The following is a 21,963-nucleotide window of genomic DNA, read 5'->3' on the forward strand; positions in this document are numbered from 1 at the left end:
CCTAGCCTATGAATGAAAGTTTACAACGTAGGTGCACACAGGTCGAGAGAAACATTTGAGTTGACAGACAGTGACACATTCAATACCGCCTTGCGCACTCTTGCCTGCATCTAGCTTATCTAGGGTGTAATCATTAGTCCAACAGTTGTAAACAAGAGTTTCTATCGGACCAATTCAGATATTTTTATCCCCGTTTCGTTTGCTTCCGTTTAAGAAAAGTTTTTCAACAGAATTGGCGGAATGAATACACCCCTGATCACGCATCAACACAGTTCACATTCATAGCAGCCACTTTGTATTCCTTCTCGCCTCTGTACTCTCCTCCTCTCACCTTTTTCCTTCGTTTGTGGACTTCAATTATCAACACATCAGCTGTATGTGACCTGGCGAAAAAAAACGTTCCAAGCCAAACCATGTCATAACCGCTACACACAGCCTACATCGTTGTCCCCATATTAGCTAAAGTAACATCCTAGTCAACATAGCTAATAGAACTAATGTGTTAGTAAACCCGCTACAATCATGCAGTAACGTTACAGTGTATAGTGGGTTCGATCCCCGGGACCACCCATACACAAAAATGTATGCACGCATGACTGTAAGTCGCTTTGGATAAAAGTGTCTGCTAAATGGCATATTATATTATTATTATATTATAGTCAGTAAGCAGTTACACCGGTGGGCCCTGGTGGCAATAAACTAATCAAATCAAAAGCTTACCTTGACTTGGAAGAGTTCTAGTGTTGTGTTGGATAGTCATAGCCAGCTAGCTAACATAGCATCCCTCTATTTGAGCTGGGTGTTTGAGTAACTAAACTAGCCAGCTTCATTTGCTAAGTAAGTGAAACTGAAAAAAAATGACACTCTCTCTCTCTTGCTTCTCCTTCATTTTTGAAGAAATGTATTTGTTGAAAACTGTTCAACTATTGTCTTCTCTCTCTTTGAGTCAACTACTCACCACATTTTATGCACTGCAGTGCTGGCTAGCTGTAGCTTATGCTTTCAGTGCTAGATTCATTCTCTGATCCTTTGATTGGGTGGACAACATGTCAGTTCATGCTGCAAGAGCTCTGATAGGTTGAGAGGACGTCCTGCGGAAGTTGTCATAATTACTGTGTAAGTCTATTGAAGGGGGTGAGAACCAAGAGCCTCCTAGGTTTTCTATTGAATTCGATGTACCAAGAGGAGGACGGAAGCTAGCTGTCCTCCGGTTACACCATGGTGCTACCCTACAGAGTGCTGTTGAGGCTACTGTAGACCTTCATTGCAAAACAGTGTGTTTTAATCAAGTATTTGGTGACGTGAATATATTTAGTATAGTTTTATCTAAAAAGGATAACTTTTTCAATGTTTTACTGTTTTTATTTTTATGAAATTCACTGAGGAGGATTGTCCTCCCCTTCCTCTACATGTTCTCTGCAGTAGCGATGAACTTCATGAAATCTGTCTTTGTCTCAGTTGTTCCTTCTGGTGTTTATTTTCTTCAATCCACTTTTCGTCAATGTCTTAACACAAACGTACATTTTAGTTTAGTTTGTTTTCTTCTCCTTCCTTCTTCACAGCAGGCCCGTTAAGAAACCTGCTGAAACAAACTGACCTGTGTACCTGATAGCAAGAGATATTAAAACAGAGACAGTGAGCAGACTAACACATAACTGGAGTGTCAGCATCAGGCCAAGTGGTGAAGAACCAGAAGAGTGGTAAGAAGAGCGACCTGGCCCGTGCCTCAGCCATGGCAGACCCCAGCATGACGTCCCCCTCAGAGGCCCCTCTGCGCTCCCCCCGGGCTGCGCCCCTTTCCCTCTCCTTCCCCTTCTTGAGGGAGGGCAGCCGTGTGTGGGAAAGGGGAGCGCCACCCCAGCCCCGGTCACTGCCCAGCCCACTGCCCACCAAACGCACCCGCACCTACTCAGCGTAAGCAACCAGATATGCTGCTCATGAATGCATTTCTGTATTAGAATTTGTTTGATAGTGCATGTTCATTATCGTTCACTTATATGACGTTTATATATAGACTACCTTTCAAAAATGTGGGGTCACTTAGAAATGTCCTTGTTTTTGAAAGGAAAAGCAATATTTTTGTCATTAAAATAACATCAAATTGATCAGAAATACAGTGTAGACATTGTTAATGTTGTAAATGGCTATTGTAGCTGGAAACGGCAGATTTTTTATGGAATATCTACATAGGCATACAGAGGCCCATTATCAGCAACCATCAGTTCTGTGTTCCAATGGCACGTTGTGTTTGCTAATCCAAGTTTATCATTTTAAAAGGCTAATTGATCATTAGAAAACCCTTTTGCAATTATGTTAGCACAGCTGAAAATTGTTGTGCTGATTAAAGAAGCAATAAATCTGGCCTTCTTGAGACTAGTTGAGCATCAGCAATTATGGGTTAGATTACAGGCTTAAAATGGCCAGAAACAAATAACTTTCTTCTGAAACACGTCAGTCTATTCTTGTTCTGAGAAATGAAGGCTATTCCATGTGAGAAATTACCAAGAAACTTAAGATCTCTTACAACGCAAACTGGCTATAACCAGAATAGAAAGAGGAGTGGGAGGCCCCGGTGCACATCTGAGCAAGAGGACAAATGCATTAGAGTGTCTAGTTTGAGAAACAGATGCCTCACAGGTCCTCAACTGGCAGCTTCATTAAATAGTACCCGCAAAACACCAGTCTCAACATCAACAGTGAAGAGGCGACTCCGGGATGCTGACCTTCTAGCAGAGTTGCAAAGAAAAAGCCATATCTCAGACTGCCCATCTTAATCTTTTCTTTTTATTGGCCAGTCTGAGATATGGCTTTTTCTTTGCAACTCTGCCTAGAAGTACATTCCTTAACTTCTTAGAGAATAACTTGTTTTCACAAGCAGTAGCAGAAGGGATATGGTGTGTTGATGTAATGTTTTGTTTAGAGGGGACATGATTCTCTCTCCCCTGTCTCTCCCTCTTCAGCACGGTGCGGGCCACCTCAGGGCCAGCATTTAAGGGCGTGTGCAAGAGCTTCTGCAGGTCACAAGGTCATGGCTTCATCCGCCCCACCAATGGCGGAGATGACATCTTTGTTCACATCTCGGAGTGAGTGGCCATCATCACTACAACAACCTTCTTTAGCTTGGCAAATTGCTAAAATGAACAAAATGCCCAGTTTTTAAGATTCTGTTCACAGCTTTCTATCTCAGAGCAACAATGTAACATCAGTGTTCAGTGTCAGTTCAGAGCAGGAACTGACTGCATATTCATATTGTACAGTAAATGAACATCTAAATCATTAATTCAATCTATTTCAGTATCGAGGGCGAGTATGTCCCAGTAGAAGGAGATGAGGTCACATACAAAGTCTCCCGGATCCCACCCAAAAACCTGAAGGTCCAGGCCGTGGAGGTGAAGATCGTTCATCTGAACCCAGGGACGAAGCATGAGACCTGGTCTGGCCAGATCATCAGCCAGCTAGAGGAGAGCTAGGCTTCAGCGCTGACCTGTTTGTCTACACTTGGGTACAGGGAGGGCTAGGGTGGGAAGGGTGAGGGGTCTGGCTAGGGCAGGCAGGGACAGCCAACTGGTGCTGGAGAGTCTGTCTAAATCAGGTGTACTACAGCTGGGCTGGAACAAAACCATAGATACACTGACTGGCTCCTCAGGACACAAGTTGGCCATTCGTGAACTAGGATGTGGTTGGTACAGACTGGATTGATAAGTCATAAAAGCAAGTAAGGGAGGAGAATATGTTAAATCTGAAGGTACTGGAAGTGGGTGAGGGGACAGAGCGGAGTGGTAGAGGAAATAGAATGAGAAATCCGACACCATTTTGAGGAGAAGCATTACTATTGGTGTGAAATCAAAATGAGGTTGGAGAGAAAAGAACTGATGAGGGTTTAGAGTTACAGAATCGGAAACGTCTGATTGAGAGAGCAAGCGAGAAGAAGGGAGGGAGAGAGATGGGCGTAATGGGAGACAAAAAAAAAATGCAAGCATGGACATTGGAAGAATGATTTATATTTTACTGTGAATGGAAAAGCCACTATTAATAATTTCTCGAGGTACACAACCATCTTTGTATGTTTGCCTTTTATTTATATATATATTTATTTGATAATTTTGTTTAGATTTTTTTGTATCCATTAGTTTTGAGGTTACTGGATTTAAGTTTTGGACATTGTAGTTAAAAGATTGCACTTAAAAACTTGAACTTCCATTCCGAAATACTGCCAAACCGACTACAACTCCCATTAGGCTTTATCATGTAGCAATTTGTAGTCCTGTTTGCAAATTCTAACTCACCATGATGGTATGAGCAAATTACTATAAGGTTTTTGAAACTCTTTCTGAATCTCTTTTCTATTGTCTGAGAGACACTGTAACACACTGTCAATGGAATTGAAATACATTTAAATGTATTTGTTAAAATTCTGATATGGTCATTTGATTTTTACTGAACTGTTATTTGAATTTGTTTCATGTCTGCCCATTATGTTTAGCATTTCTCCATATCTATGCTATTTCTATGCATTTTTCTATCCTTCATTCTTACTCTTCTGGGGTATTTTATTTCATATTTTAGTTTCAGTTAAAATGCCAGATTTTCCATTGGTCACAGTTCAGAGCATTTTCTGTTAGACAAGCCACTGTGGCTATAGTTTACCGTCATTTCTATGTGAGCCTTGAAAGCACACTAAAAACATTTTATGATTCACAATTATGGTGGCTGTTATCCTTATTTAGTATTTATCCATTTATCTTTGGAGTTAAGGGTGTACAAAGTCTGTGACATTAGAATGACATGCCTATGTCTTAGTTATACTTTCCATCTGTTGTACAAAAAACAATGAGTCGCAATTGTCGCAATGATTTTAAAAAATGTATTACAATGAACGTACATATACATAGTTCAAATGAATACAGTACTCAACAATCACATGATGATTTCACAATTAGTGTATGTTGATCAAACTGTACAAGTGAGTCCTCTTGACCTTTATCACAGACGGTTGTGGGAGTGTTACATTTACTAAGGAGGTCATCTGATCCCACAAACATCCGCAGACTTGGGCAATAGCATAATAATCAGGTCAAGAAGGCACCAATTCATAACCACAACACATGGTTTATGAAGGTGACATCAAATGCTAAATATTTAATTTCAGTTTATCTGTTAGGTCACTTAAAATGTGTGAATATTTGGGACAAAGACTGTTATAAAGAATAGTCTATGTAAAATCCAGAATTACATTATAACTTTCAAATTAACCCTGATAAGCCAAAAACATGGCCTATGCTTTATATCATACTGTGACCAGGTCACACCTTCATTGGTTCATTAATAAAGTCACAATCAATCACTCATGGGCCTTATCTGAAATAAATAAATTATAGAATAAAACATAATTGCTTAGATTTGTCATTCAGGAAGGTCTAATGGCCTTTGGCAGAAGGGTCAAGACATCCAGATGATTGGATTTGTAGCAGACGTCATTAACCTTTTAAGATCCAACTAAAGGATGTGTGCCTGTGAATATACTGGGTAGGAATTGAAGAGGGTGTTTAAACCATCTGTGAGATCCAGTTCTTATAGCGGTGCAGACTGAAGTAGCCAGAATCATTTATATGCAATTGCATAGATGAGGCAAGACATCTCTCTACAGTGCCTATACTCTTATAAAAAAGGTGCTATCTAGAACCTAAAATGGTTATTTGGCTGTCCCCATAGGAGAAACCTTTGAAGAACCCTTTTGAGTTCCATGTAGAACCCTTTCCACAGAGGGTTCTACATGGAACCCAAAATAGTTCTACCTGTAACAAAAAAGGGTTCTACCTGGAACCCAAAAAGGGTTCTCCTATGGGGGCAGCTGATGAACCCTTTTGGAACCATTTTTTCTAAGAGTGTAGAAAGTCTACACCCCCCTTGGATATCTTCACATTTTATTGTGTTTAAAAGTAGGATTAAAATTGCTTTAAATGTCTTATTCTTTTTATTTTTTTTTATTTTTTACGATCTACACAAAATGCTCTGTCAAAGGGGAAGACAAAATTCTAACATTTATTTTTTATTTTTTATACAGTACCTTGATTAGATAAGTATTTACCCCCGTGATTCAATACATGTTAGAAACACCTTTGGCAGCAATTACAGCTTTGAGCCATCTTGGGTAAATCTCATAAGAGCTTTGCACACCTGTATTGTGCAAGATTTGCCCATTATTCTTTAAAATATTCTTCAAGCTCTGTCAAGGTGTTGGAGATCATGGCTAGACAGCAATTTTCAAGTCTTGCCATAGATTTTCAAGCAGATTTAAGTCAAAACTGTAACTTGGCCACTCAGGAACATTCACTGTATTCTTGGTAAGCATCTCCAGTGTAGATTTGGCTTTGTGTTCTAGGTTATTGTCCTGCTGAAAGGTGAATTCATCTCACAGTGTCTGGTGTAAAGCAGACTGAAGCAGGATTTAGCCTGTGCTTAGCTCCTTCCCGTTACTTTTCATCCTGAAAAACTCCCCAGTCTTTGCAGATATCAAGCATACCCATACCATGATGCAGCCACCACCATACTTGAAAATAAGGAGGCAATTGCTCAGTGATGTGTTGTGTTGGATTTGCCCCAAACATAAGACTTTGCATTTACGCCAAAAAGTTTATTCATTTGCCGTTTTTTTTTGTTGCAGTATTACTTTAGTGCCTTGTTGCATGTTTTGGAATATTTTTATTCTTCTTTTCACTCTGTCATTTAGGTCATTATTGTGGAGTCACTACAATGTTGTTGATCCATCCTCAGTTTTCTCCCATCACAGCCATTGAACTCTGTAGTTGTTTTAAAATCACCAATTGCCTCATGGTGACATCCCTAAGCAGTTTCCTTCCTTCCTGTCCTGCAGCTCAGTTCAGTTCAGAAGGACGACTGCATCTTTGATGTGTCTGGGTGGTTTAATACATCATCCACAGCATAATTATTAACTTGACCATGCTTAAAGATATATTCAGTGTCTGATTTGTTATGGCGGCAGGTAGCTTAGTGGTTAAGAGCGTTGTGCCAGTAACCGAAAGGTCGCTGGTTCTAATCCCCGAGCCGACTAGGTGAAAAATCTGTCGATGTGCCCTTGAGCAAGGCACTTAACCCTAATTGCTCCTGTAAGTCGCTCTGGATAAGAGCGTCTGCTAAATGACTAAAATGTAAATGTTACCCATCTACCAATCACTGCCCTTCTTTATGAGGCTTTCGAAAAAGCCTATTATTTCACACAGAGTGAGTCCATATAACTTATTATGGGATTTGTTAAGCCAAATATTACTTCTGAACTAACTTAGGCTTGCCTAAACAAAGGGGGTGAATACCTAGGCAACAACAATATTTTAGTTATTTAATTTGTATTAATTTGTAAAAATCGTAGAATTTTATTTTCACTTTGACATTATGGAGCATTTTGTGTAGATCAATGACAAAAAATTACAATTAAATCTATTTCAATCCCACTTTGTAACGCAACAAAATTTGAAAAGAGTTCTAGGGGGTGTAGACTTTCTATACGCACTGTATGTGTCATTAATCTCATATCTCAGTGGACAGGCACAGAGCAAAAAAACACTCTCTCTCTTCTCTCTCTTCATTTCATTGTGCAGTGTTCAGAGACAACACTAATCACTCACTACATTCATAAAGAAAACAAATTATTCAAAACCCAGTTTGTCAGATCAATATCAGATCAGATATCAATATTAGTGCAAAACATAAGTGGGTATTTACATTATATACTCAAAATGTATATACATCTTCACATGATATAAGACATTTTGGTTAATTTGATGTTACATACAAATACAGGGACATGCTACAAAAACCATTGGCTTGATAGATTAAAACCTTTTGAGAAACACTTAGTCATGATAAAAACTGAAAACATTAGTACACTTCCTCACATTGTTTGAGTTACCATCCTTTAAAAAACCCCAGATCTGTTGATTAGTAACTGGCGCTGCCTCTGTCCACATCTCATAGTAATTTCCATGGGAGTCCAGCCAATGTGAATTACTAATGATCCCTTTATGTGTCCAGTGCTAGTTAGAATAATATCATACAACAACAATGAATTGATTACTTTAAAAAGTCTGTAGTGGTTTGACTCCCATCTCCACCTCTTCTCCTCCAGGTGCTCTTAGTACCTGCCCTGAACAACAGGGGGAGCCCAAGGGAAGCTGACTGGGAGAGTTCCTTCTGCACGACTCATCACGACTCATTAGCGGGAGCTTTGAAGAAAATTTCTCGACAGTGCCTGGCTGTGTCCTCTGGTGAGTACACTGTGAAACCAATGGTGCGCGGGTCATTGAAGATCTCATAGTCGTTGCCCCCCTGAACAGAGAGGAGTGTAGATACGGCTTTAGAATCTGCTTGTTCGCAAATAGGTTTGCACTGACTGCCCTTTTCACCCTTGTCGACCTCTTTCCTTGTTTCCTCACTCACTCTTTATCTCTCTCTATGTCTCAGTAAAAGAGGTTGAATAAACACACAACCATCACAAAGCTCATGCAACATAGCAACATTCTTTCAGGCAGGGGTCAACTCCACTTATATTGACAACAACAATGATCTCTGAACTTTAACCTTTGACATTCAAGCCACAGCACAATCCTACTCTCATTGCTATCTTTAGCCTCAGAGCATTCCCCACCATCACTGACACGTCCACAAGGTCCTCCCCTTCACTTACAGACGACGTCTCGTTGCCAAAGAAATAGATAGCGTCCAGGCCCTCCCCCTCCAGCACGTCCAGACAGAGCCTCTTGTCCCAGCCTTCAGGGAACACGTCAAAACTGATGAGACCGCCTGAATAGAGGCACATGAAGGGGAATAATTCAGTCAACTTCAATTTATACATTACAATTTAACATCATGTTACTGAACATAATATTAGTCCCTCCAATAAAATAAACCCTCAGTCATGTTTTAGTGATGATTATTAACGCATTACAACCAGCTATCCCATGCCATGTATGGGATATTTGTTTAGGTTGGTCAATGCACTGATGAGTGAGGATGCCCAATGCATGTAAAATAGGTATGATATTTTCCCCATTATAGGAACAGCAGCTTTGAGATATTTTTAAGACTGCACCTTCAACTGGTCAATGTTGCACATTTCTCTGCAACAGACTTGGAGCCCAACACATTCTCACCTCAAAAAGCATGAAAGGATATTAAAAGCCGCAATCACTGTGCTCAGTTCAGCAGAACAGACTTATTTATGCCCTGTGCATCGACTGTGTGGCGATGGCCTTGACATACAGTCTGTGTCCAGGGATGACAGTCTTACCATGAGGTCACTAACAGTATGTGACAGCCATCAGGCTGCCATGAGGTGGTCTCAGTTCCACAAACACAGCCTGTGGCTGGCTCCTTTCTTTTAATCGCTCTTTCCTTTTCATTCTACAACCAGAGCAGTTCATCTTTGATTTAAATGAGCGGTGAATGTGCATGAAAATCCCTCAGCAAAGTAAGTTTAAATTCTGCGTCTCGCCCATCCCCCCTGCCTTCAGATTCTACTTCATTACCCTCATAATGCTGAAGTGTTTAAAGCGGCAATCAGCAGTTGAAGCAATAACAAAGCGCCCCACCACTGTTTCAGTAAAAATTGTGGGGATGGACTGAAGAAATGTAAGCACTCTCAAATTCAAAGACAGAGCTATGGATGCAAGGACTGACCATCCATGATATCAAAATGATAGTTTTAACCATGTTTTGAGGCTATACAGTGTTTGTTTACATTTACTTTGTTTACAAACTTTGGAGTAAAACTAGCTTATATTTTGGGTTCTGATGGGGTATGACAATTGAACTAAGCTCACTAAGTTATATCCTTCAAGAATCAATGGGTACATATAATTAATTTATTTGTCCAAAAATGGATGTAGCAACTGCTGCTTGACCCTTTAAAGGGAAAGCTCAAAAAGGCAACAGCTAGGGAGGTTTCAGACAATCAGAGGGTGTTTTGGCCACAAACACCCACATCCTCAGCCCATCCCCACCCACTCCCTTCCCCACCCCTGGCCATATACCATAAAGGTAAAAGAAAACAGAGACAGGACAAAGGTGCCTGTATTTGAAGGGACGCTGCAATGTCACTTTTTGAGCTGAGTGACACAGGCAAAAACCTATGGCGTAAGAACAGACAGTGCTGCATAGACATAAACAGCATTGCATTTATTATGTGAAATGTGAACAAACCGAGGCAGGGTAGACGTGCAGATACAGACCATAATGAGCAAACACATAAATCTTATGCCCTAGCCTTCTCATTGGCTCATTTTATCAGGCTCTGCGGGCGGCTGCAGTGCAAACAGCCCTCCAACTGGCTCTGCTGCCAGTGCAATGAGCATCAGCTTCCACATCAGCAACCAGAAGGATTCTCAGTTAACATCAGCAATCAGAAGGATTCCCAGGGCAGTCACTCCGTTAGAGTGAAGTAAGGATGAATGTGTGTGTTTGTAACTACTGCTGCTACTGGCCCAGGGCTTTAACAGAGTGCCTTATGAAGACAACAGCCTTATTTCCAGCAGTTTTTTGCAGCTGCCTGAATTGTGTACAGTTTCACAGGCCATTAAGTAAGTCCCACACCTCGTTACACAGTGAGCAAACACCTAGTCTGACTAAACCTCAGAGAGTGGAGCAGGGGAGAGTAATGTTTATTGAAGTTGCCCCAATGTTGGGCACAATGTGTCCAGTAGATTGACTACGCATGGCAGACAGTCTTTGTGAACTGGCATATAGGAAACAACAGCAAGGAAAAGACAGCAAAGGAGTAAGTACGTTCAAGTCATAACAGGGTTCTATCTGAGAGATAAATGGTTGTAAATTAGTCTTGAAATGTAGATATCACACCATGCACAGGTGGCATACAAAAAAATACTGAAATACAAGACTAGAGGTGTTAATAGTTACACTGATATTAATTCCCAGCTCACATCCTGTGCCAGTTGGCTTACCTCTGGTAAATCGTAGACCCTTCCCAGCAAACTCCTCCTGCAGGGCCGCAACAAACTTCTCCCTGATTTTCTCTCTCTGTGAAGAGGTTAAGGAAAGCGTTCAGACTTCAGACAACCAAGGGTTAAGCCTCTCCGCATCACCCATCAGACCACTAGACCCTCCATAATGTGTGGCTGTGAAACATCAATGGGCTGTCTGTTCAGCCATCTTGAAGGCTCAGCATTGTTTTGACTTGTTTACTCTCTTCTCCTTTTAATAGGAGCCAACATAACAGAATATAAGAGAAAATCATGCCTGCTTGCACTGTGCAGTGATTTGAGGTTATACGAGGTTGAAACATGACTCAATCAATAACACGGGCTTTGTTTGTTTACTCTTCATTTCACACGTTTATACGTTTAGGCGTTTTCCTTAGAAGATAACGATTGGTGTTTGGATCATTATTTAGGCACTCTTATACTGTGTAATACCTTGTCGATTTCAGAGAATTCGATTCGCTCCTCAAGTGTGCAGCTCCGGCCAATGGGGGAGATGTTCAGCATTCCATTGCGGAATTCGATAAAGGTGCCCCTGAGGGCAGAATAAGGCATTAATCTGTAAGAAGAGACTTTAGTGTGGCTTTGTTACAAACCATCATACTAAAATTCTAGAGATTCTAGCGTTAGATTCAGAATTGCTTTGTTTCTCAAGCAAATATGTATTTCCACCCAGATACATATCAATCCTTCTGTCTTAGTCTCTCTGTGATTTCAGCTTGTCAAACTGGAGAACACCCTTAGGAATACGGACAGAGCCAGCATTCCTTTCTCCAATGCCTGCAGCTTTGATGGACAAGTTGTAGTGGCCCTGGGGCCTCTGAATGACTAGACACATGGAAAAGGAGCTGAAAGTAGGTCAGAGTCTCACCTTTTCTTGGGCAGCTTGATCAGCCCCATGTAGCTGAGACAGAAGTTAATGAGGTCCTGTAGTAGTTCCTCTCCTATCTGGTTCTGGATGGCCTGTAGGAGAAAGGACATAGTTCAAATATTTGAACTGTCTTTTATTATTAACACAGTGCAGTTCTCTTAAAGGCATGATCATAACTTTCCCTTCCAGTCTTCATAGCTGAGTACAGTGTACAAGAAAAAAGGTTATCCCTGCATGTTGTTTACATGGAATCAGGTTTAAATGGCTTGTTGGTGAGCCAAAATATATGTTATTCCTTCCCTCACCTCAGTCACACCCACCTGTTTGGAAAGGAGCTTCCCATCTTTGTACTGCACCGTGCCATTCTCAGCAAACACATAGTCAAACTTCCGTATCACTGTAAGAGAGAAAGGGGGCAAATTAGGTAAAAGTGTGTTACTGAGGAGCACTGTGAGAACATTCATAGTAAATAGACAACACAAGCTACCAGCACGTAGCCTAAAAAAACTCCCCCAACTGGAACACAGGCATGTTGTACCTCGTGCAGCGGGATTATTGGTCATTGCAGATTACCACCTATGTAACACTACCTGGAATAGTGCAGTTTAATCTCTGTCCTGTCCATTCACTGTACACATATCTCACATGGCTAGAGTATCAAAGTACTGAGCATCTCAATCAGTCTTGCATAATGTAGTCTGGGGATGATCAGGATAGAGAACTGCTGCTGCAAAAATGAAAACCTTGAATGCACTAGTAGCACTCCCCCTTAAATGTACTCTATTGTTCGTTGCTTTACTTTTGTTGCTGCTCTGAGTGATAACGGTCAGTTGTCAGTGTGTTGGTGGCCAGTCTCCACTGCTGTGTGTAAACTCCACCACAGGGTCAGTGTGTCAAGGTCTCTGGTGGTGGGTGGGAAGGAAGGGAATGTAACACAGGTACATGAGCAAACATGTAACTCCATCTGGGTCCATTTATGGACTGATGTCAAATGAGAGTGGGCTGCCAACATGAAAGCCCCTAAACTGTCTCTCTGCTGAATGTCCCTGAAATAATTTCATGAACATGAAAGCGACAGCCTTTTGGGGTTTGCAAAGCCCTGTGAGACAAAGGCAGTAAGATGGGTTTGAGGGTGAATATGTGAGACTGAAATGAGACCAAAGTGAGAATGAGGAGCGCTCACCTTCATCTCCCTCCCCCAGCTGCTCTGCGATCTTTGAGTAGTCTGATCCGCCCACTATGCCGATCTTCACTTTCCTGCGCAGTGACTGGAAAAACTCATCCAGCTGTGGGTCGATTTTCTGCAGGGTGTAAGCACACACGCACAACGCGTACACACAACGAGTGCACGCACGCACCCACGCACACACACACAGTCTGTACCTGTTTGTGTTGTCTATCATTGAAAACACCGTTTTAGGGACTCATAATATAAACTGTGACAAGATAGGCATTCACAGTCCTGAAAATTGCTTTTCTTGTCTGACCACAAAGCAGGAGAATGCTTTTGTTTGTGAGGTTAGGTAGCATAGACAGAGTGAGATTACCATCTGTCTCTGAAGGAGGAGCAGCTTTGATAGTGTTATATTGACCCTCTGCAGAAATAATCATATTAAACAAGCTTTCCCTCTTGCCAGAGAGACTTTGGCAGACGGATCAGGCAGGGACTGCCTCATACTCACATGAGGAAACTGCATTACATAATACAAGGGCAGTGGGTTTATTCTGCACACTTATGTCTCTGTGACCGACCAACAGCTGTTGAACTGGACACAGCCTACACATGACGGTCATTGACCATTTCTTTACATCACCAGTCCAGACACTGAGACAAGAACGCAGATAGACAAAAAAATATCATATTGTAGGCTGTTACAACAAAGACATAATCTTGTGATGATGGGCAGAGATAAGAGAGATCATCTCAATTTTTATCCTCCTGTTTAATTGAATTATTTGAAGACATGGAGAACTGCCTGTTTTCACACATGACAATTTCAAAGACATTCATTGATGCAGCGTTGTGTAACAGAGAGTTAACTATTTATCATCAAATTCATTAGTAATTTTTTGTTAAACTACTGAAATCATTATGAAAAGCACTAGGGAGCTGTTTCACTGATTATTCATTGCTTATCTGGCATTTCAAATCTGAGGGTCAAAAGAGGCTGAGGACATGACTAATAGGCTAACCCCATTATGAATGTCAACATCCTTGATCAACGTAGTCATAGAGGAAAGAGTATTTAGGGAAGGAACTCCATGTGACTCTTCTTCCCATATACCTAATTTAAGTTGTTTACTATCAGTTATCTGTCCATTAAAGGTCCAATGCAGCTGTTCTTATCTCAATATTAAATCATTTCTGAGTAACAATTAAGTACCTTAATTGTCAAAAAGAAACAAAAATAGCTTCAGAGCTAAGAGCAATTTCTCAAGCAAGAATTTTGCTAGGACTGTCTGAGAGTGGTCTGACTGGGGAGGGGGAAACTAAAAATTAGCTGTTATTGGCTGAGAGGTTTGGAACTCTCTTTCCCATTGGTCTATTAACAGGCATGCCAAAACGCCATCCCTCCAAAACAGGCTGAAATTTAAACAGCTGTCTTTTCAAACAGCAAACAGCTCTTACACTAAAAGGGCATTATTATAATTTTCACCATTTCACAGTATTATTCCAACCTCATAGTGTGACAATATATATAAAACACAGGGTAATCACGTTTTTGACTGCACTGAGCCTTTAAGGATTGGCGCGAACAGCTGCAAGGTAATTGATACTTCACATGGACGGACTTGAAACTTTCAGGAAACAGCAGGGTATTTTGAATAGGCGTAAGCAGTGTCACCGTGGTCTAGGGTTGACCACCACCGGTATGCTATATGAAACTTGACATCATGAGTGTTGTGCAAGTAGGCAACAGTAGCCTACAGTCGTCTTCTCGTACGGACGGACGGAGGACATAACGTTCTTCCAAATTAATTATATCTCTGCTCCATGGGGCGCGCGCGACTTTCAGTGAAATACAAGTTTCAGGTGCAAACGAAGACATTTCATTTTCATTCGGAAGAGTTGGCAGACGGCTGCATTTGAGAACAGTAGGCTACAACCACGGGATTAAATAATATACGAAAACAAGAACTTGGAAGGACAGAAAATAATGGTGTTTGCCTACATTATCAGGAAGTATATCGACAGAAAATAGTAAATCATTACATAACATGCAGGAACATTGCAGACTTTGCAGCAGATAAGACATTGACATTATGCCAACCGTTTTGTGCTATCAAGATGGCAAGGCAATTGGCTAAGCGCCCTATAATTCCTTAAAAAATTGAAAGGCTTAACAAGTTGGAAAGCAACATTAGAAGAAAGAAAATGACAAACAAAACACAATTAATACAATGGGATAATAAAAAACTTTATTTAGCATACCTCTCTCGGTGGGGTAAGAGTTCCGTCCACGTCAAATAAACACAGAATAGTTCTTTTTGAAGAACCCTTTGATTCATCCATTTCTTCTTTTGCAATGATAGTGTTACTAATGTGTAAGTAATCTTCTGGGTAAGAGTGACACTTTTCTGATCTTGCCTCTAATGCAAAACAAAGACTACAGTATATGCTACTGTAAAATGTTTAGCCTACCACTGGTTGGATAAATAATTTATAATTTATGCCATGCGGTATAGTAGATAACGACAAACCATATCCAATAGTTGTTGAACTGTAGCTTATCCTCAGACTGAATAGTTCTGCCACCGTTTTCGATCGAATTCAAACAATCATCACAGCAGCGCGACACGTCTCAGGTTTATTTTGCAACAGTGTCTCGACTCTCGTAGGCTACATACAAACAGCCAATCGCAGCTTCTATGTTTGATGACGCGGAGTGGGCGATGGCAAGATGTTTATACATAGCCCCCTCCCATGTAAAATCAAGACTGATTTAAGACCCATCTCAACAGTGCTCAGACTGTGCCTAAATCTGTACAATGTAGCCTGTCATATAATAAATTCACAGCCCAAGCAATGGAATGATTCCTTACTGCATGTCAGGCCAGCCAGGGCATTAATCAGGCCAGGCAGTGAGAATAGTATGATGAATAACGTTTAGCTGATACATCCATCAAGTGTTGCTTTAATTACCTGTGTAAATGGTGACAGATCTAACTTCCAAGATACACACTCACACTTGGCTCTGTCTGGAGACAGACTGTCTGGATACAGTTGTTGTGCAGGATTACCAGGACATTTGTGTGATCACTTTTATTATCAGTAAGTTAGTTGTCCACAAGAGGGCAGGCTTAAACAATATACATGCCGGTGCCCTATGCAAGCCAAATGGCATAGTGCAGAACAGGTATATCCCGAAGGAGGCTCTGAGGGCTGTTCGATGGATTTGTCTGTTAAGGGTATCTGCAAATAGTCTGTTAAGGGTGGCAATGCAAATAGTCTGGGTAGCCATTTGATTTGATGTTCAGGAGTCTTATGGCTTGGGGGTAGGAGCTGTTTAGAACCATCTTGTCCATTTGTTTTGCATCACTCCTTAGTAAATAGTCCATATTTGAATATTCGAACATCATGAATGGACATGAAAACCACGCATTTTAAATATATAAAAAAATATATTTCTTATTGTTGTTGCATTGTTAAGAAGGAACCTGCAAGTAAGCATTTCGTTGGACCATGTCTATCCTGTACATATGACTAATACAACTTCAAATTCAATTGATTAAAGCTCCTACTGTGTGTCTTTTATCCTGCTACCAGTTATCTTGGTATACCCTTGCTCTATATTTAGCTGATACACACAATGCACCTTAATCTAGGAATCAATATCAGAGGAGCAAATTTGATAGTATTCGATGGTTGTCTATAACCTCATTCACCACTCTCAGGAGAATGGCTACATAGTCATGAGTACAATAAGACTAACAGCATCTGTTGGGATTGTGTTTTTTAAAAATTAAATAGGCCTATCACTAGACTATGCTAAGGAGATACTAGGTATAAGGGCCATCTGGTCAATTCACAAAGGGTTGTCCATTGAGCAACATTTAAGACTAGGTTAGGTAGACTTTGAACTTCTGTTGGCTTTTTTAGTCAAAAAGATTGTTGTAATGTGATTAATGGACAATAAACTGTGGGCAGAAATGCAGACCATACCTCTCACATTTCACAACAGCAATACATGACATCACTGACTTGGCCTGGAATCTATTAGTGTCCTTAATATGTAACAAGATAGTCTTTCTGTGCGTATATATACGTATAGGGAATATAAGACATGTTTTAATATAAAGACACGCTTCAGTTGGCCTTAGTAACATATAATTGATGACATGATGAATATTGAGGCCAGTCACTTAGTCTGTATTTTAAAAGGCCCCATTAATATCAAAGCCATGAATAGATAAGGGTCAGCCCTATGAGGAAGGAGATAACAGAGCAGATACTATGAAGCAGAGACAGGATTACTCACAGTCACAAGTCACAACACACAACTTACAACATGCCTCAATTACTTTACCATTACTCAACTCTCACTTTCCCCTTTATTAAAAATGTGTCAGGGTCCTAGTCGGGGTGCCAGCCTGCTTCTGCAGTATCCAGAGCTTTGTATTATCTGTGTTTTTGCTAAACATTTTATTTACAGGACGGACAGAGATAAATAGGGCTGGCTAAAGGAGACAGACGGTCACTCAGGCCATAGGGATCCCATTATGAGCCTCAGTCACTGAGAAAAAACACTGAGACCCTACAGCGAACAGGAAATACTCTGCTCGGACGTGTGGTCGTTTATTGCCCATAAACACTGTGTGATACACAACAGATCACTCTATGCAGTACGCAATATTTAACTTATTACACAATGTCTTTATGATTTGTATGTGAAAATGTTTGCATGTTTTAAGTAGTAGTACTTCTATTCAAAATTACATTTCTTATCTATAGTATGCCTACAAGTTTTGTCTGTGTTTGTGTGTGAGTGTGTGTGTATGTGAGGAAGCATTTACATAGACATAGCCTTCCTATCTTTTTATCGATGCACTGAAGTGTTCAGTAAAGTCCATATTTCTGAAGGAAACAAAAACATCACCCATAACAGGCACGCGTCATGCCACTCTGTCCAGTGGCAATCAGAGAGCTTTACAGTCACTATAAAAACAATCTTGTTCCTTTAACACATTATTACTCCATTTGCTAATCAACTGGGGTGTTTGTAGACGGAAGCATTCTCAGCTCTCTCTCTCTGTGTGTGTTAATGTGGCAAAATGACTGGGTTTCCCAAACCAACCCAGTCATTACACTCAGATACGTTCAATGTACTGTTTATATACGTTTTTACAGCCCCGGTGCCCAGTTCTCCTTCCTGAACACATCGTAAGAGTGTGTGCAGAGTATTTGACTTGAGTAAACAGAACTAACAGCCCATTGCCTCAGAACAAGATAGAGATACTGTCAGTGTTCAAGGTATTGGGGTGAAGATGTTTTTATGCCAGAAAGAGATGCACACTCAGAGTAAATACCCAAAGGAGTTGATTTGCATAATGGAAACCCAAACAATAAACACACACTGCAAGAGCTTCAGTCATCATTTTCTGTTCAATGAGGAGCAAAACAACAGCAATGTGAGAACATGAGCACTAACAAGCGTGATAATGAATGATACACGTAGAGACTGGGCACAATCTTGGGAGGAGGGCAGTGAGGAGGATAGGAATACAACAACTTAAACACAAATGCCAGCCTGTAAAATGTATTATAGTCTACACACAGGTTCTGCCACAGAGAAGGCATATGTGTTTCTGCAACCCGTTCTCATGATTTTACGTGAACTATACATCTTTTGGATAACTGAAAATAAAACTGGGTAATAGCCTATGAATATCTGAAATGTTTTAGTTGATACAGTTGAAGTCACCTTAGCCAAATACATTTAAACTCAGTTTTTCACAATTCCTGACATTTAATCCTAGTAAAAATTCCCTGTCTTAGGTCAGTTAGGATCACCACTTTATTTTAAGAATGTGAAATGTCAGAATAATAGTAGAGAGAATTATTTATTTCAGCTTTTATTTCTTTCATCACGTTCCCAGTGGGTCAGAAGTTTACATACACTCAATTATTATTTGGTAGCATTGCCTTTAAATTGTTTAACTTGTGTCAAACGTTTCGGGTAGCCTTCCACAAGCTTCCCACAATAAGTTGGGTGAATTTTGGCCCATTCCTCCTGACAGAGCTGGTGTAACTGAGTCAGGTTTGTAGGCCTCCTTGCTCGCACACGCTTTTTCAGTTCTGCCTTTCTTTCAATTTCCTATAGGGTTGAGGTCAGGGCTTTGTGATGGCCACTCCAATACCTTGACTTTGTTGTCCTTAAGGCATTTTGCCACAAATTTGGAAGTATGCTTGGGGTCATTGTCCATTTGGAAGACCCATTTGCGACCAAGCTTTAACTTCCTGACTGATGTCTTGAGATGTTGCTTCAATATATCCACATAATTTCCCTTCCTCATGATGCCATCTATTTTGTGAAGTGCACCAGTCCCTCCTGCAGCAAATTACCCCCACAGCATGATGCTGCCACCCCCGTGCTTCATGGTTGGGATGGTGTTCTTCGGTTTGCAAGCCCCCCCCCCTTTTTCCTCCAAACATAACGATGGTCATTATGGCCAAACAGTTCTATTTTTGTTTCATCAGACCAGAGGACATTTCTCCAAAAAGTAAGATCTTTGTCCCCATGTGCAGTTGCAAACTGTAGTCTGGCTTTTTTATGGTGGTTTTGGAGCAGTGGTTTCTTCCTTGCTGAGCGGCCTTTCAGGTTATGTCGATATAAGACTTGTTTTACTGTGGATATAGATACCTTCATACCTGTTTCCTCCAGCATCTTCACAAGGTCCTTTGCTGTTGTTCTGGGATTGATTTGGACTTTTCGCACCAAAGTACGTTCATCTCTAGGAGACAGAACGCGTCTCCTTCCTGAGCGGTATGACGGCTGCATGGTCCCATGGTGTTTATACTTGCATACTATTGTTTGTACAGATGAATGTGGTACATTCAGGCATTTGGAAATTGCTCCCAAGGATGAACTAGACTTGTGGTGGTCTACAATTGTTTTTCGGAGGTCTTGGCTGATTATTTTAGATTTTTCCATGATGTCAAGCAAAGGCACTGAGTTTGAAGGTAGGCCTTGAAATACATCCACAGGTACACCTCCAATTGACTCAAATGATGTAAATTAGCCTATCAGAAGCTTCTAAAGCCATGACATCATTTTCTGGAATTGTCCAAGCTGTTTAAAGGCACAGTCAACTTAGTGTATGTAAACTTCTGACCCACTGGAATTGTGATACAGTGAATTATAAGTGAAATAATGTCTGTAAACAATTGTTGGAAAAATTACTTGTATCATGCATAAAGTAGATGTCCTAACCAACTTGCCAAAACTATAGTTTGTTAACAAGAAATTTGTGGAGTGGTTGAAAAACGAGTTTTAATGACTCCAACCTAAGTGTATGTAAACATCCGACTTCAACTGTATGTCTCTCCTAAATGTGTATATTTCACAAAATGTTGTAGTGTGTATGCTTTAAAGGGGCAATCCGCAGTTACTACATCAATTTTTGGACTTATAAATGAGTGATATGTACCCATTGATTCTTGAAGAATATAACCCATAAATATCTCATGAGCTTAGTTCAACTGTCGTACCCCATCAGAACCATAAAATATATGCTTGTTTTACTCCAATATTCTAAACAGTGTAAATGTAAACAAAAATTGCATAGCCTCAAAACATGGTTAACGCTATCGTTTTGATATAATAGATGGTCAGACCTTGCATCCATAGCTCTATCTATGAATTTGAGAGTGGTTACATTTCTGCAGCCCCATTAATCAGCTTTTTACCGAAACAGTGGTGGGGAATACACGTTGTTATTGTTTCAACTGCGGATTGCCCCTTTAAATGGCTAGAAAACAGTTTTATAGGCTTGCAATCTACCTGCTTTTATAACCGACAAATTTATCAGCAACACACAAGGCATCCATTTTATGGCCTTTGTGACCTTTGCCCCTCTCTCGGCAAAAGCTCTCCCTTCTACTGAACATGGAGTTTCTGGGACATTCTAGACTGTGTTACTGTGTAATAATTATATGATTTCCATTGATTTCACATCACTGTTTGTCCTCAATACGATTTCACATCTACCTGTTTGATTTTCACATGCCTCCTTGTGAACTGGTCAACATTCCTTTGTCTTTGTTTTCATCTCTTGTATTTTCGTTTCTCTTAATTTTCATTAGGAGAAACACATTGTTTCCTCCAATTCCTTCTACTAGTCAGTTGAAAGTTGGATATAGGCCTACTCACCTGTGTCCTATACAAGGAAACAATAGAGACTCAATGAAGGCCATGCTTAAAGAGATCAACTCTCAGAGGCAAGAGATTATTGCAGGGCCTACAAGAAGCTAATAAGGGCAATTACAATGTTTCTATAGGGTGTTCTGCATACTACAGGATTCTTCCCATAAGTTGACAGGGTGAACAAATAGCATGTTTATAAACATGATTAAATCATTCAGTTTCATATAGAGATATATAAATAAAGGAACTGTAGGTGTCAGGCATAGCTGCCCACCCTCTTCTGTGTGCACAATCTGTCACCTGGTGGTTGTTCATTAACGCGTGGGACAGAGTGGCTGACGTGCTATCTCACTGACATTGAAGCGCTCAATGGTGGATCTATTGCCTTCGCTACTGCTTCAAACCTTTCTACCTTTCTAGTAATATCAGAGGGTTGTCTATTTTTTTTAAAATGTACCCTTACTTTAATCCACAGAGTTGGTTGAGCTGACATAACGTTATTTTTATCCCGTTTTTTCTTGTTTTACCTCAGCTCTGGTAGGAGTGTCTCCTGTGATTGCAACTAACTTAGAGTGTTCATTCGTTTTTAGTTTTTGAAGGTCTAACCATTGTTTTTCATTTTATATTTAGCCTATCTAAGAATTGAAGTAGGTTACTCATAAAAATAAAATAATAATTACATTCTGATTTTTTAAACAATATTTTTTCTTTTTACTAG

The 21,963-nt window shown here is 40.4% G+C and overlaps 2 protein-coding genes across 3 annotated transcripts; one reads left to right on the forward strand and one right to left on the reverse strand.

The window, feature by feature from the left end:
• Positions 1-1,732: 1,732 nt before the first annotated feature.
• On the forward strand, positions 1,733-3,470 carry LOC311144141 (cold shock domain-containing protein C2-like; the record flags this gene model as incomplete). The annotated part of the gene is made up of 3 exons (XM_084180134.1): positions 1,733-1,914; positions 2,961-3,083; positions 3,296-3,470. The coding sequence occupies 3 exons, from the start codon at positions 1,733-1,735 to the stop codon at positions 3,468-3,470; spliced, it is 480 nt and encodes a 159-aa protein (XP_084036260.1).
• Positions 3,471-4,850: 1,380 nt separating this feature from the next.
• LOC311101393 (phosphomannomutase 1-like) lies at positions 4,851-15,681 on the reverse strand. Of its 2 annotated transcripts, XM_084142526.1 has the most exons (8): positions 15,314-15,681; positions 13,064-13,181; positions 12,201-12,277; positions 11,881-11,972; positions 11,445-11,544; positions 10,974-11,049; positions 8,702-8,817; positions 4,851-8,343 (listed from the first exon to the last, which is right to left on the reverse strand). In XM_084142526.1, exons 1-8 carry the CDS (start codon positions 15,392-15,394, stop codon positions 8,221-8,223), a joined length of 783 nt encoding a protein of 260 aa, XP_083998652.1. In that variant the 5' UTR covers positions 15,395-15,681; the 3' UTR covers positions 4,851-8,220. The 2 variants fall into 2 exon arrangements, with proteins under 2 accessions (XP_083998652.1, XP_083998651.1); XM_084142525.1 differs by lacking the exon at positions 15,314-15,681 and having other exon boundaries at positions 13,064-15,303.
• Positions 15,682-21,963: the final 6,282 nt, after the last annotated feature.

Source organism: Coregonus lavaretus (assembly GCF_964263955.1).
Source record: "Coregonus lavaretus genome assembly, chromosome: 2".
NCBI lineage: Eukaryota > Metazoa > Chordata > Actinopteri > Salmoniformes > Salmonidae > Coregonus > Coregonus lavaretus.

Coding starts and splice junctions, on each gene's coding strand:
- LOC311101393 (XM_084142525.1), bottom strand. CDS start 13,283: ATGATAGACAACACAAACAGGTACAGACTGTGTGTGTGTGCGTGGGTG. Junction 11,050..11,444: donor AATTCTCTGAAATCGACAAG/GTATTACACAGT, acceptor ACCTCTTCACAG/AGAGAGAAAATCAGGGAGAA. Junction 8,818..10,973: donor GGGTCTACGATTTACCAGAG/GTAAGCCAACTG, acceptor GCCTCTATTCAG/GCGGTCTCATCAGTTTTGAC.